We start from the raw sequence: 12,877 nt of genomic DNA, 5'->3' as shown, positions 1-12,877 counted from the left end.
TATCAACGGCTTCCTGTTTTTTGTTGTTGCTCTCTGTTCTAAATCATACAGCTGGCAGCTAGAGGAAAGGGACTTCTCTTGGATGGTTTTAAATGGATTTAATCTAAATCTAATGACCTAAAAACCAAAGTAAGAAGTGTCAGTAATGTCAGCTGCATTTTAAATAACGTTGACTATTACAATAAAAATTATTTCATAGCTATAATTTAACATGAGACAGGATTTAGTTTTGTAGGTGGAATCTTCAGGAATAAAAAGGCACCATAAATGTGCTGTATTGTGGTACATAGAGTGTGTAATGTGTTTTATAATTTTATAAATAATTGCCATACCAGACCATGGGAATCCCGTAATATTGTGATCATTTGTTTGTGTGTGTTGCAGATGTCTGTTGTTAAGCAGGATGAGCTGAACATGTTGCAGCAGAGAACCAGACAGCTGACTGAAGAGCTTAACTCTACAAAGAGCAGCAGTCAAACACTAAAACAGAGACTGGAGGAGATGGACAGAGAGAACAAGGTATACACATGCACATACTCAATCATGCAATCTCCACCTTGGTCTCATCGGTCCAAAGGATATTGTTGCAGAACACTTGGTTTGTTCAGATGCAACATTGCAGACCTAAGTCAAGCAGTCATATTCTTTTTAAAGAGAAGGGGCTTTTCCTTGCCACCTTTCCATGAAAGCTTTACATACCATACAAGCGGTTGGTCTTTTTCTACACAATCTCCATTCTTACCAATCTCCTAGGAATTGGGTTTTAATTTTATTCAAAATTAAGCTTTCTACTGTGAATGTGAATGTCAGAGTCTGCCAGTCTACTAGAAAAAATGCCTCCTGTTGAACCCCAAACTTTGGAAGTTGCTATTTAAAACTGAGTAGTTCTTAATGGTGTGTAATAATTCTGTCTCATACTGTTTTCCACCCTTTTTCCCCTCAGACTCTTTCTGGACAGCTAGAGGAAAGGGAGATCGAGCTGGCTGCAGAAAAGAAAAACGCCTTGAAGCGAGACAAGACTATTCAGGGCCTGAGCATCCTACTTAAAGAGAAAGAACGACAGGTCACAATTCTTATCTTTTACACCAGAAGAGAAGTTTGAAATATTAAAACCATCTATGACACTGTTTCTACTCTTTTTTTTTTTTTTTTTTTTGGTCTTTTTGTTTCTCTCTCAGGTCGATGAGTTGTATGGGAATCTAGAAGAGAAAGAACAGGCCTTAACCAAGGCCAGGGAAGCTCTTCATAAAGCTCATTTACAGAAATACCAGGTAAGTACAATGTGGTGATTTACTTCTGAAACAGTTGATGTCTGTTTCACTTTATACCTTATTACTTTTCCAGTAACCACATCAAATATTTTATTTCTCTTATACCACAGCAGTTTGTCATTGGTAACAACCTATTATTAAATAATGCTCAGTTCAGTTTATGTTATTACTTGCATTACAACAGCTAGAATCATGACCATAAACATACAGCTTTTCATGTTGTCATGTTTAAATGTGTTGTTTGTGTGGTGTAGGGTGGTGAGGAACAACAGGCCCTGTTACAGTCACAGCATGCCGAGCTGTCTCGTCTACAGGCAGAGTGCCATTCATCACTGCTGGAGCTTCAGAGGCTACAGCGTGCACTCAGCAGTAAAGACGCACAGATGGAGGTACTGCAACAAGACAAACTGCAGCTGGAGAATGAACTGGAGCTGCTACAGCAGCACAAAAGAAAAGGAGACAAGACCATTAATGTTAGTACCAATTTTCATCCACCCATTGAAATAGAGATTGTGTTTGTTCAGTATAAAATAGTGCAATTATACTGAGAAAATATATATATATATATATATATATATATATATATATATATATATATATATATATATATATATATATACGTATATGTGTGTGTGTGTGTGTGTGTGTGTGTGTGTGTATATATATATATATATATATATATATATATATATATATATATATATATATATATATATATATATATATATGTGTGTGTGTATATATATATATGTGTATATATACGTATATATATATGGGATGATAAATTATTTTATATATTTTCGTTTATATATAAATAATCACTTTTTCACATATAAAACAAAATGAAGCAACAATAATTAGTATTTCAACTGAGGAAAAAGTTAGGACACCCTTTACTCTAAGATAAGATATACCTTTATTCATCTGTTACAGCAGCAAAGAGAAAGAAATGCAAATATATAAAAGAATAGAGACATAACATAATATACAGTATATACTAATATATGTACTAATATCTAGCGGCTGATTTGAAATGGACTATGCATGCAAGAAACTCCTCAAACATCACACGGCTGAAGTTTGAGGAGTTTCTTGCATGCATAGTCCATTTCAAATCAGCCACAGGATTGCAATAGGATTTAGATCTGGGCTTTGATTTGGCCATTCCAGAATTTTTCATTTTTTACTTTTCAGCCACTTCATGGTGGATTTACTGGTATGCTTTTGTCATGTTGCAAGGTCCAGTTCTGCTTCAGCTTAAATCTTTTGACAGATGGTCTCACATGTTCCTCAAGCACCTTCTGATACAATGTAGAGTTTATGGTGGATGTTGTGATGATGAGCTGGCCAGGTCCTGCTGCAGCATAGCATCCCCAAAACATAACACTTCCACCAAGCTTCTTTTGCTGAAATGCTGTATTTGGTGCCAAACATGCCCTCTGTTATGGTGTCCAAATAATTACATTTTAGACTCACCTTTCCTATGCACATTAGCCTTTGTCTCTGTATTCCTTTACAAACTACAGTCTTGTCACACCTGCTTGTACACCTCCCATGATAATAAAAGTTGTACAGTCTCTTTCTGATTGTAGATTCATGCACTTTGACATCAACTGTATCAAGAGCTTGCTGTAGGTCCTGTGATGATATTTCAGGGTTTTTGGAGACTTCTTTAAGCATCTTGCAGTCTGCTCTTGTGGTGAATTTGCTTGTTGGTCCTGACTTGGTCATGCTGGCAGTTGCTTTAAATGTTCTCCACTTGTAAATGATTTTGGATGGTGGAATGGCTGATTTACAAATTCTTTTGAGATCTTTTTATATCCCTTACAAGACACATAAGCATCAACAATCTTCTTTCTGAAGGCCTCAAAAGGCTCTTTGGATCTCACCATGGTGAAGCCTCTCACTTCAACAATTAAGACCAAACCAAACTAAATGTCTTAGAAACATACAGAAAACCATGTACAATGGACCATCAGATGTGAATTGTAATCTTTTGTTTTTGGAAGTCTTCAGTTACTTTAAGCTATGTTCTGAATGAAGCTATGTGTGTGTATGTATGTGTATTTGTGTTGTGAACTAGGACCTGCAGAATCAGCTGAAAAAGCTGAGCGGAGAGCTGGCAGAGATGGAGAACCTTCTAGAGCATCAAAGTCTTGCGCAACAAGAGCAGACCCGCACAATAGAACATAAAATGCAGAGCACAATACAACATTTAACAACTAGCCTCACAAAGAAAGAACAACAGCTACAGGTAAGGTAAACACAGATATGCATGTGTGTGTGTTAACTTCGTTAATCTGGGAATTGTTCATGCAACAGGGCAATAATAATAAGAAGAAGAAAATCAAGGTCCTGGAAAAGTCAAAGTCCAGTTTTGAGATGCTGTGGCGGGATTCTTAGAGATCTGTGCATATATGAATGTTGTTAAACATCAATGAACTGAAGAATTGTAAAAAATGAGGAGGCCAACATTTCTAAACAATTTAAGAGACTTATGCAACTCCTAGAGAAAGTGCTACACTTGTGAGAATTAATAACTATGCAGTATCTCTCTCTCTCTCTCTCAGGAATACATGAGCATGGTGCAGGATCTGGAGCAGGATCGAGCTTCGACAGGAAGTGATGTAATGCTGGCCAAACTCCGAGAGAAACTAAGGGAAAAGGAGAAAGCTCTGGAGGTGCTTCTCTTATTCCGTCCATCTCATCCTTATAAATAAACACTGATGTTTAGTGATGATATATCAGCAATAGTCTCTAAGCTTACATTAAGTAATAATACTTACATAGTTTTTGTGTTTATGCATGTGAGCAGAAAGCACTAGAGGAAAAGTTTGTGGCAGTCGAGGAGAAAGAGAATGAAATTCATCTGCTACAGCTAAGCATGAGAGAAAAGGAAAGAGATTTGGAGCGCCTCAATAACCTCCTTACACATAATGAGGAGACTGTTAATGTAAGTACTCAAATTAAGTAAGTAACCATGAAAATTTCAGTAATGAACCTTTTTTAATGAAGTTGTTGTAGCAGAACATAACAAAACAGACAAAATGAATGAAACGCAGAAAGACCTGAAACTAGCCTAAAATATTTGTCTGTGTATTTTGCCCTAAATACATTTAATCCTAAATTACAACCAAATAATTCTTGTGTGTGTTTCTGCATGTATGTGTTTCAGAGCTTTGATGCATTATTAAAAGAGAAAGACATGGAATTGCAGCAGCTACTGAACTCGTTGAAAAACCTGCAGCGCTCTAAACAGGAGAGTGAAGAGAACCTGCAAAGAGCTCTGAGAGAGAAAGATTTCATCATCCAGCAGCTCAAAACTAAAGACATGGAGGTAACAAGGCATACAAACAGTGTGAAATAAGTACCCTATATAGTGACGCTACACTAAATATTATCATTTGATTTGATTTACTGCACTACTGTAGCTCCCTGATTATAGATGTTCTGAATGCTCTCTCATTCTTTCCACTTTTCTTTCTCCTTTAGGACATGGCTAGTACAGTTCTTAGTCAGCCAGAGTCTCATGGAGATGATCTTGCAGATCAGATGGGTCAGAGGTTAAAAGTCACAGAGGATAGGTTGGCTGAGGCAGTTAAGCACAGAGAAAGGCTGTTGTGTGAAAACCAGACAGCTGTTGAGAACCTTCTGGCCTCGATCAGCAGCAAAGACCAGCTTCTCAAGGTAGACCGTTAGAGTTCTAATACTTCCTGTGCACACTGAGTAAGAAATATATATTATAGGAAAATAATCAACAACGAGGAGGTGTGATGCAGGGAGCGGTTACTATGTGCTAATTATAACCGCATGCCTCAAAGTGTTTTATTCCCCTTATATTTCAGACTCAGGCTGTATTTCTGCATTACTGTATGTGTGTTTGTGTGTAGGAGAATGCAGAGCGACATACACAGGCTCTCTCTGATCGGGCAGCGGAGTTGTTGGATCTGCGCAGACAGCTCGCAGACACCCAGCTGCAACTTAGCAATGCTCAGAACCTCAGTGCTGCACTGAATGAGAAGGATGTGCTCATTAATGTGAGATGTTCCACAGCTTTCTTTTAATTTGTCATTGTCATTGGAATTAGGACTTGTCAAAGACAGTTAACTTTTCAATTGACATGGTATGGCTTAAGAGAAGCAAAAAGAATTATTAGGTTTCCTAATCCATGCTATTATTAAAGTAATAACTAAAGAAACCCGTTTTTTTCTGTTAATATCATGTAAACATCATGGCCCTTAAGATAAAATGACATTTATAAGCATTGAAAAGTGTAGCAACGTGACCATCATGAGATGTTCTGTGGTGCAGTTCCAGCTTAACAAATGACCCGTGTATGTGTTTGTGTGTACAGAAGCTTTTGGACCGTGCCCAGGAGAGAGAACACTGTCTGAGTGAGACAAAGGCAGGAGAGGCGGCACCCCCTCAGGTGGTAGAGCTTAGACATACTATTAAGGTGCTGCAACAGAGACTGGAAGAGAAGGAGGGTAAGGGTTTTTATGTGTTTATTATAATGTGCATATTTCATTGTTGTTTTTTCTACCGAGTAGCGTTTGTGTTAAGCAGCTTGCAATAAAGCAGCCATTTTTTGACTCTACAGCGATGGGAGTTTATGCAAAATAGGGAGGCCTGGGTTATGGGGTTGTCAATTTGTTCCAATGTATCAGTTAGATAGATGACCAAAAAAAAGGTAATGTAAACATTCTGTTTGGAATTCGAATTGTTGTTTGTCTTTGTAGCTGAACTGTCTCAGCGGCACAGTGAGGAAAACACGGAGACATCTCTTACAGTCAATAAGAGACCTGCTGTAATACTGAAGAAAGAGCTTTCCCAGAAAACAGAAGCTCTCAACAGTGCTCTGAAGAGAGAAAATCAGCTTAAGGTGTGTGTGTGTGTGCATGTGCGTCTGTGAATTATATGTTTGGGGAATATCTTTTCTTTCGACAAAATGTGTTAATTATTTCTGTTTCTGTGGGTTGTAGATGTCTCTTGCTGAGCTTCAGTCCACTGTGTCAGAGCTGGAAGGCCGACTAGAGGGTCAAACAACCAGTATTGAGTCTCTCAAATCCACTATCAGTACTAAAGATGAAATTATTTCTGTGAGTGTTTTACATCACGTTTTTTTGTTCACATTTACACCAAATGCTCTTTTGTTCATAAAAGATGCACAAGATATTTTAGACAAATATTGCAACAACTAGTTTACTGACAGCACAAAGTGCGAGTAAATAAATACTTGTCATGTTGAGCATAGAGTTTCTTGAGTTTTCTTAATTAGCAGTATTTGATTTTTTTTTTTATAGGAGCTACAGCAGCATTTGGCCCAGATGGGGATGAGGCAATCAGCTACAACCCATGATCACCAATCGCATTATGCAGAGGAGCTCAGTTTCCGCTCTCTTCCACAAAGAGAGAGAACCGTCATCGGGGGAGATAGACAGCAGCAGGTACATACACATACATACAACAAAAGATGCAGCATTACAAACGCATTGCACAATTTTCCGCAATGAATAAGCGACAAACCTTTGGCCTTTAATTACAGCAGGAGAAGTCATCTCTGGGTGACCTGTGCTCCGAGCAGGCACAGCTAAACCACATCCTGAGGGAAGAGCAACATCTCTACACCAAGCTTGTTCATGCAGTCAAAGAGCAAGACAGGTGAATCCACACTGCTAATACAGAGCACACAGTGCATACTTGTATTAGCCCCATGATCTTAAGTCTGTCCTCTGTACAGACTTTATCTTTATCTTGTCCAGAGTCATGGAGGGTTTATACACACTTTTTTTCATATTTAGAGTTCACTTAGAGTAGCAGACATGTTTGTGGAGGTGGGGAAAAAATACAAGAACACACACAGACACTGGGAGAACGTACACAACTCCACATAGACACTAATTTAAACTCATGCTTAAGTGAGGAACCTGAAGCTGTGAGGTGGCAACACTATTAATTAGTAAACTTATATGCTTTAGTCTCTCTCTTGTTTTAATTGATCAGAATTGATGTTATTTTATTATTATCTTTTTTTGTTTGTGACTTCTAAACCTGACTGGATCGTATTATGAAAATTACATGTTCCTTTGCAAGGAAGATATCATTGTACTTTGTCTCATATTGTTTACATGCCCTTATGTAACACTGTGCATGGCTGCGCATGCTTTTTCTCCAGTGCTCAGCGGCTGCAGGCACTACAACTGGAGCTGACTGCTGTGACACTCCTCAGGCAACAGCTGGAAGACGGCGTGCGTAACAACAATGAGCTCCGAGAGCAGCTGTGCCGAGAGATCCAGAGAGTTATTCAGAGAGAAGGTGCAGTACAGAAAGTCCAAGGACAGACGATTACAGAGTGCATCTTCACACTAGACACCTCAGAGGACCATTCAGAATGTTAGGACAGACCAAGCGAGAGTATCAATGGTGCATTTGAGTTACAGTGATTTCTGCCGTTCATATATACAGATAATATATACAGATATTTTTGGAAGAAAGCAATCAAATGTAAGTTGTTCTATGGAGATCTGCCTGAGCTCTGTGTTGAATACACCCAAAGATAGGGACACTGTGGCATGTATAGAAGTGCATGAACAAGAAATGTTTTGTTCCTTTAATTATCAGTTGTGTCAGTTTTCTTCATTGTTCAGCTGTTCAAACATTACATAAAAACGTACGTAATCTGTATTTAGGAGTATAGTAATTGAGTTAATGTTGCTGCCAAAAAGGTTCGATTGCTGACTGCTTGTTGATGAGAGACGTCAGCTGGGAATGGCTAGATCATATTGAGCTGACAATAAGACTATGGTATTCTCTCTATGTAAACACTCTTTGCAACCATTGTGATCAGAAATGGTTGGGCTTCAGCAGCAAATGACCAAAATTTGTTCCACTTATGTCAGCCCAAAACAGGAATCTGAGGCTTATCAAAAGACAGTTACATTTTAGAGGAACATTGCATAGTATTTTTTTCCCCCCAAACCTGGTTTGTGTGATATTATACCAGTTGATTGCATGAAAGGGAGTAAAGGTTGTTCTTACTAAAGTGGTTGTTGAATGTAGACAAGATTTATTTTTTCTAAATTTAGTTAAATGTTATTAGTGCTCTGATAATACGGTCTTGATAGTGAACTTAGTTGGATCAATACAGCTGTATCGAACTATTTTGCCCCTAATTTGCATTTAATTATACAATCTAAATCTGAAATCCATAAACTGTGATGTTTGTTACATTTGGTGTTTCAGAAAGTAGGAGAAACTATGAAGCATGTTGTATATTACATTTATGCAGTCTATTCATCAGGATTGATTCGGGCCTTTTCTGCTATGCAATTAAAACTTTTTAATATCTGTCTTGCTTCCTGCACATCCTGGGTTTGTGTTTTCAATGTTTGCATTTCATCCTCTTCCATTTGGCTTGGATCCTTTACTGTTTATTTGCTGAGTTTTTTTTTTCTTGCTCAGTATTTCTGTCTGTCATTGTGCTTATGCTCTGTATTCATAACACTTTATTAACCTGACTTTGTTCGGGTCCTTATACTTTACTTTCTTTATACTTGTCTCTGTTTATCCATATGTTTAACCACCTTTTTCATCTGTTCATCTTCCCATTTCTTCTCTGAAGCTAAATCTACCATTAAATAAAATGTGCTTTTTGTCTCTCTGTGTCTGCCATGTTAACACCAACATGCTTACCCATTCTCAGTCCTGACAGTAATGTACAGGCTGTTTCGTTCTACTTCCAGTAACTCTTGCATTTCTATATTCAGAGGGTGATCAGGTTAAAACTTTCTATCATAAGGTTCTAAGCAGATTTCATCATCAGCACTAAATATGACTCTTTAGAGATTAGTAAATCTCTATATATGGGATATAAATATGAGGCATATGTATAACAGCGAGATCCCATAATCCTTTTGTAATAATCCCATATCATAATCCCATAAACCAGATGATCCCTACATCTGGTTTGTGCCCATATGACCTAATTTCATTCTGTATCATGTATCAGACTGAAAGAAGGAAAATATAGGGAAGGAAATGGTCAAGAGAGAATGAGTTTGAATAGACAAGTCCTGATACCTAATATAAAAAGAATCCTAAATAATCCAGCCATTTATTTCTAGATTTGCTGTTGTTACATGTGTCTTTGTGTGTGATGTCCCTTTCTAAATGCCATCACAAACTATATGTTTGCTTTCCATTCCATATAAAGCTTTCCTTTCCATTTCCCCAACTAAACAACCCTCTCAGCTGAAACTATACTGTATGTCTGGTGAGTTGCCTTTGAAGGAAAAGATCCGCTTCAAATATTATAAAATGCACCTTTAATACAGATTAAAAAACATTTATATCGTAACGTTTCTGACACATACCAAGTACATAACTTTAGAACAGGAGAGTGTGTACTAAAATGTGTGTATGTGTTTAGGTGTGGACCCTGCAGAGCTGGAGAATATGCGAGATGCTCTAGAAGAAGCTCAGCGCTGGAACACATCTCTACAAGCCCGACTTGGCCAGATCCAGAGCAGAGGAGGAGGAGTAGGACAGGCTAATGACATGGGTATGTATACTGTACATACACACAAACTACAGAAAATGGTGTAGAAAGTTGACATATTTAAAGGGAACTGACACAAGAAGTAGAATGTAGGCTGCACTTTTATTTGTAATGCATTAGTCAATGTTCATCAGTGCAAGTGAGAAAGCTGTTGACTGGAATAAACCAGTGCAGGAAAAGAAGGTGTTGTGGTACCGAGAACCCACGAAGGAAAGCCTACCTAGAAGAGTGGAGTTTATTATAACAGTAAAAAACACATGTTTTGTGATGTTTGCAGAATTTGGTCATAAAAGCCATAGCAAGAGGGAATCATGCTTAGTGCTAGTTCTTCAATGCTGGCTTGATCTGATAGACCCCTAAATTAATGAAATATCTAGATGATGGTGTTAATAGTAACTTGTTGGTCATTTCAGACGACACACTGAGTCTGATAGGGGATCAGACATCCTATATGAGTATATGTGTAGGGGAGAAGCAAGATGAGGAGCTGCAGCATCTTTCTGTAGAACAACTCAGGCTGAAGGTGAGCTACATATCAAAAATCTCAATACGCCTAAGATCTCATTATACTATTTACTATGCTCTCTTTTTCTCACCTCTTTTATTTTGTCTGAATTACCATGCTGTCACTACATAACTTTTATTCTCATTAAGGTGTCAGAGCTACAGGCAAAAAATGCAGAGCTGCAGAAAAGGTTGGCAATGGCAGAGAGAGACATTATGGATAATGCTCAGAGAGAGTCGCAGGAACAACTCGACCACATTGGCTTTTCACCTGCTAGCACGGTAATTTTCAGAATAATTTCACCTAAAAAAAAAATACATTCTGTTTGTCAAGAAATTCTGTGCTTTTTTTTTTTTTTACTAATACATAAAGCAGAAGAATTTTTTTTTTGTCATACGATGATGCACACTCATTGAGTTCATAAACCTGACAACCTGCATCTGTAGATTTCCTAACACTTGCCTTTTTAATCCTCAAACTTCTATCCTTTAACTTCTGACTGTTAGTTTGTGAGTTAGTTTATGAACGCATGCATTTCTCTTTATATGTGTGGGGTAGGCTTTCTGTCTAACTCTCCGTCCTTCCCTAACCCATGTTCTCTCCTCTCTCTATCTCTCTCTGGCCTTTTTCTTGCCCATAACCACCTGCAGCCTCTCCATCCAATTGTTACTATATGCTTTCTTTACATTATTTTTCTTCATGCCGTTTTTTTGTTCTCAAGTCATGTGTTACCACCCATCCCATTACTATAGCAGCCACAGGGACTGGCCAGACCACTAGCTGTTAATGCTAACAAGAGGCCATTTTCCCCCAGTGTCAAGGTAAGGGGCTCTCTTTCCTACTTATAAATAGGACTTGTATGGAATTTATTTGGTATTTGGCCAGGAAAGAAAGTTAAAATTAAAGAGGCTGGCTATTCTTGCAAGCAATAATGGGAAAAGTATTTCAGACATTTGTGATGGATAACTTAATAATTACATATAATAAGTTCTACAAATATTCAGCCACTCACTCTTGAGATATTGCACTGACAAGAGTGGATGCACAGACACGAATAACCCAGAACATAATGCCTATGCCACCTAGTGGCAGAAGCAAAAATCCTAGGGAAAATTTGACCCAAATGACATTTTTGATTGATTTTCTGCACTCAGTAGCTTTCCTAAAATGCGTCATTTTCAGCCATCAACTTATTAGGCTTATTAGTATTTCACAAATGACACAAAAATGGTGTGGCAACCTCACAAGGTTTATAGCTTGCATTAGGTCTTACATGTACTCTTTGTATCAGTATAATATGTTCTGGAGAACTTCCAGTTTTTAATAATACTACTGATAATAATGAGATTAGCTTGCATTCCTAATGGGACTATACACTCCTTTCAGATAATAATTTGTAACTATACTAATAATGAATAGCTATGTGAAAGCAATTCACAAATTTGATCAGTTATTTCTTTACATCGCCACAGTGTAGGTGCACTTTATATAAAATTACTATATCCTGTCTCTTGCTTAGCACTTATTTTTTATTTCAGGAGACAGGTGATGACATTCTTGAAGCCCAAAGAAGGATGGCAAGTTCTCCCTTATCATTGCCACTGAATGATAATGGAAACTCCCCATATGTTCCTGGTTACCAGGGTGAGAATGAGCAGGCAGAACTTGCATCCTTACTTAGAGACTGTGGAGCAGAGTCTGTTTCTCAACTCCGGTAAGCATACAGTTGTGAGCTATAGACTTTACAACAGACTGCAATAATATTGCCAATTTTATTTATATTTATGAATTTATTTGGCAATTAAAACTCTGTTAAGTATACAGTATTTGCATCTCATAATACTTTTAACAGATGTCACACTGTATGATGATATAATAGAGATTTTTAATAGCAGACATCCACAATTTTAATTTCACCTTTTCTGTTACAGGGAGCAGATAAATAAACTACGTTCAGAAATGACAAAGCTTGGTGTTCTCCTGAAGGAAGAAAACTCAGCTGAGTCCAAAGAGAGTGCTGAAAGTTCAGGAGAGAACGACAGCAATACAAACCTTCACCGGACTGTGCAGACCCTCCGCTCAGAGGCCCGGAGTCACAGAAAAGTTGTTCGGCTCTTGAAGGAACAGCTACATCGCAATGCAAAAGCAAAGGCAGATGGTGGGCCAGGGATTGATGCAGTAGTGAGTGACAGCATGGATCGCAGGATGGAGCGTCTGAGGGAGGAGCACGAGGCCACTTTGAGACATGCCGAGAGCCTGGAGGACAGGCTAATGGAGATACAAAACCGAGAAAGAAATGAGGGCCGAGAACAAGAAGAAGAGAGAGAAAGAAAAAAGAAAGGCAGACAAGATCAAAGCAAGAAGTTGAAACATGGAGTAAGTTGAGGCTTTGTGAATGCCTTGTTTTTCTGCATGAAAAACAAAATCGTTTTGTCTTTACAGTGAACAACATTTATACAGTATCTATGATTATGTGTACATAATCAATGTAAAATTCCTGCGATACAGAAGAAATAATACTCTTTGGAAGGTGCTGATGTCTGT

General features: G+C 38.0%; 1 protein-coding gene across 12 annotated transcripts in view; it reads left to right on the top strand.

The window, feature by feature from the left end:
* cdk5rap2 (CDK5 regulatory subunit associated protein 2) overlaps positions 1-12,877 on the top strand; it is a 37,254-nt gene that overhangs the window by 10,402 nt on the left and 13,975 nt on the right. For 11 of the 12 annotated variants that reach the window (XM_060891409.1, XM_060891402.1, XM_060891404.1 and 8 more), the window contains 22 exons: positions 385-519; positions 944-1,063; positions 1,179-1,271; positions 1,526-1,744; positions 3,355-3,525; positions 3,842-3,952; positions 4,087-4,224; positions 4,447-4,608; positions 4,764-4,958; positions 5,162-5,308; positions 5,626-5,758; positions 6,011-6,153; positions 6,254-6,370; positions 6,575-6,718; positions 6,817-6,932; positions 7,447-7,586; positions 9,700-9,831; positions 10,242-10,351; positions 10,483-10,614; positions 11,086-11,154; positions 11,872-12,047; positions 12,265-12,709. In XM_060891409.1, coding sequence (XP_060747392.1) covers positions 385-519; positions 944-1,063; positions 1,179-1,271; positions 1,526-1,744; positions 3,355-3,525; positions 3,842-3,952; positions 4,087-4,224; positions 4,447-4,608; positions 4,764-4,958; positions 5,162-5,308; positions 5,626-5,758; positions 6,011-6,153; positions 6,254-6,370; positions 6,575-6,718; positions 6,817-6,932; positions 7,447-7,586; positions 9,700-9,831; positions 10,242-10,351; positions 10,483-10,614; positions 11,086-11,154; positions 11,872-12,047; positions 12,265-12,709 — 3,348 coding nt within the window. Of the gene's footprint in view, positions 1-42; positions 130-384; positions 520-943; positions 1,064-1,178; positions 1,272-1,525; positions 1,745-3,354; positions 3,526-3,841; positions 3,953-4,086; positions 4,225-4,446; positions 4,609-4,763; positions 4,959-5,161; positions 5,309-5,625; positions 5,759-6,010; positions 6,154-6,253; positions 6,371-6,574; positions 6,719-6,816; positions 6,933-7,446; positions 7,587-9,699; positions 9,832-10,241; positions 10,352-10,482; positions 10,615-11,085; positions 11,155-11,871; positions 12,048-12,264; positions 12,710-12,877 lie in introns of those variants that run through there. The other variant, XM_060891408.1, reaches the window with a different exon arrangement.

Source organism: Tachysurus vachellii, chromosome 17 (genome assembly GCF_030014155.1).
Source record: "Tachysurus vachellii isolate PV-2020 chromosome 17, HZAU_Pvac_v1, whole genome shotgun sequence".
Classification (NCBI taxonomy): Eukaryota; Metazoa; Chordata; class Actinopteri; order Siluriformes; family Bagridae; genus Tachysurus; species Tachysurus vachellii.
The sequence above is the reverse complement of the archived record's forward strand: the minus strand, read 5'-3'. Positions and strand labels throughout refer to the sequence as shown.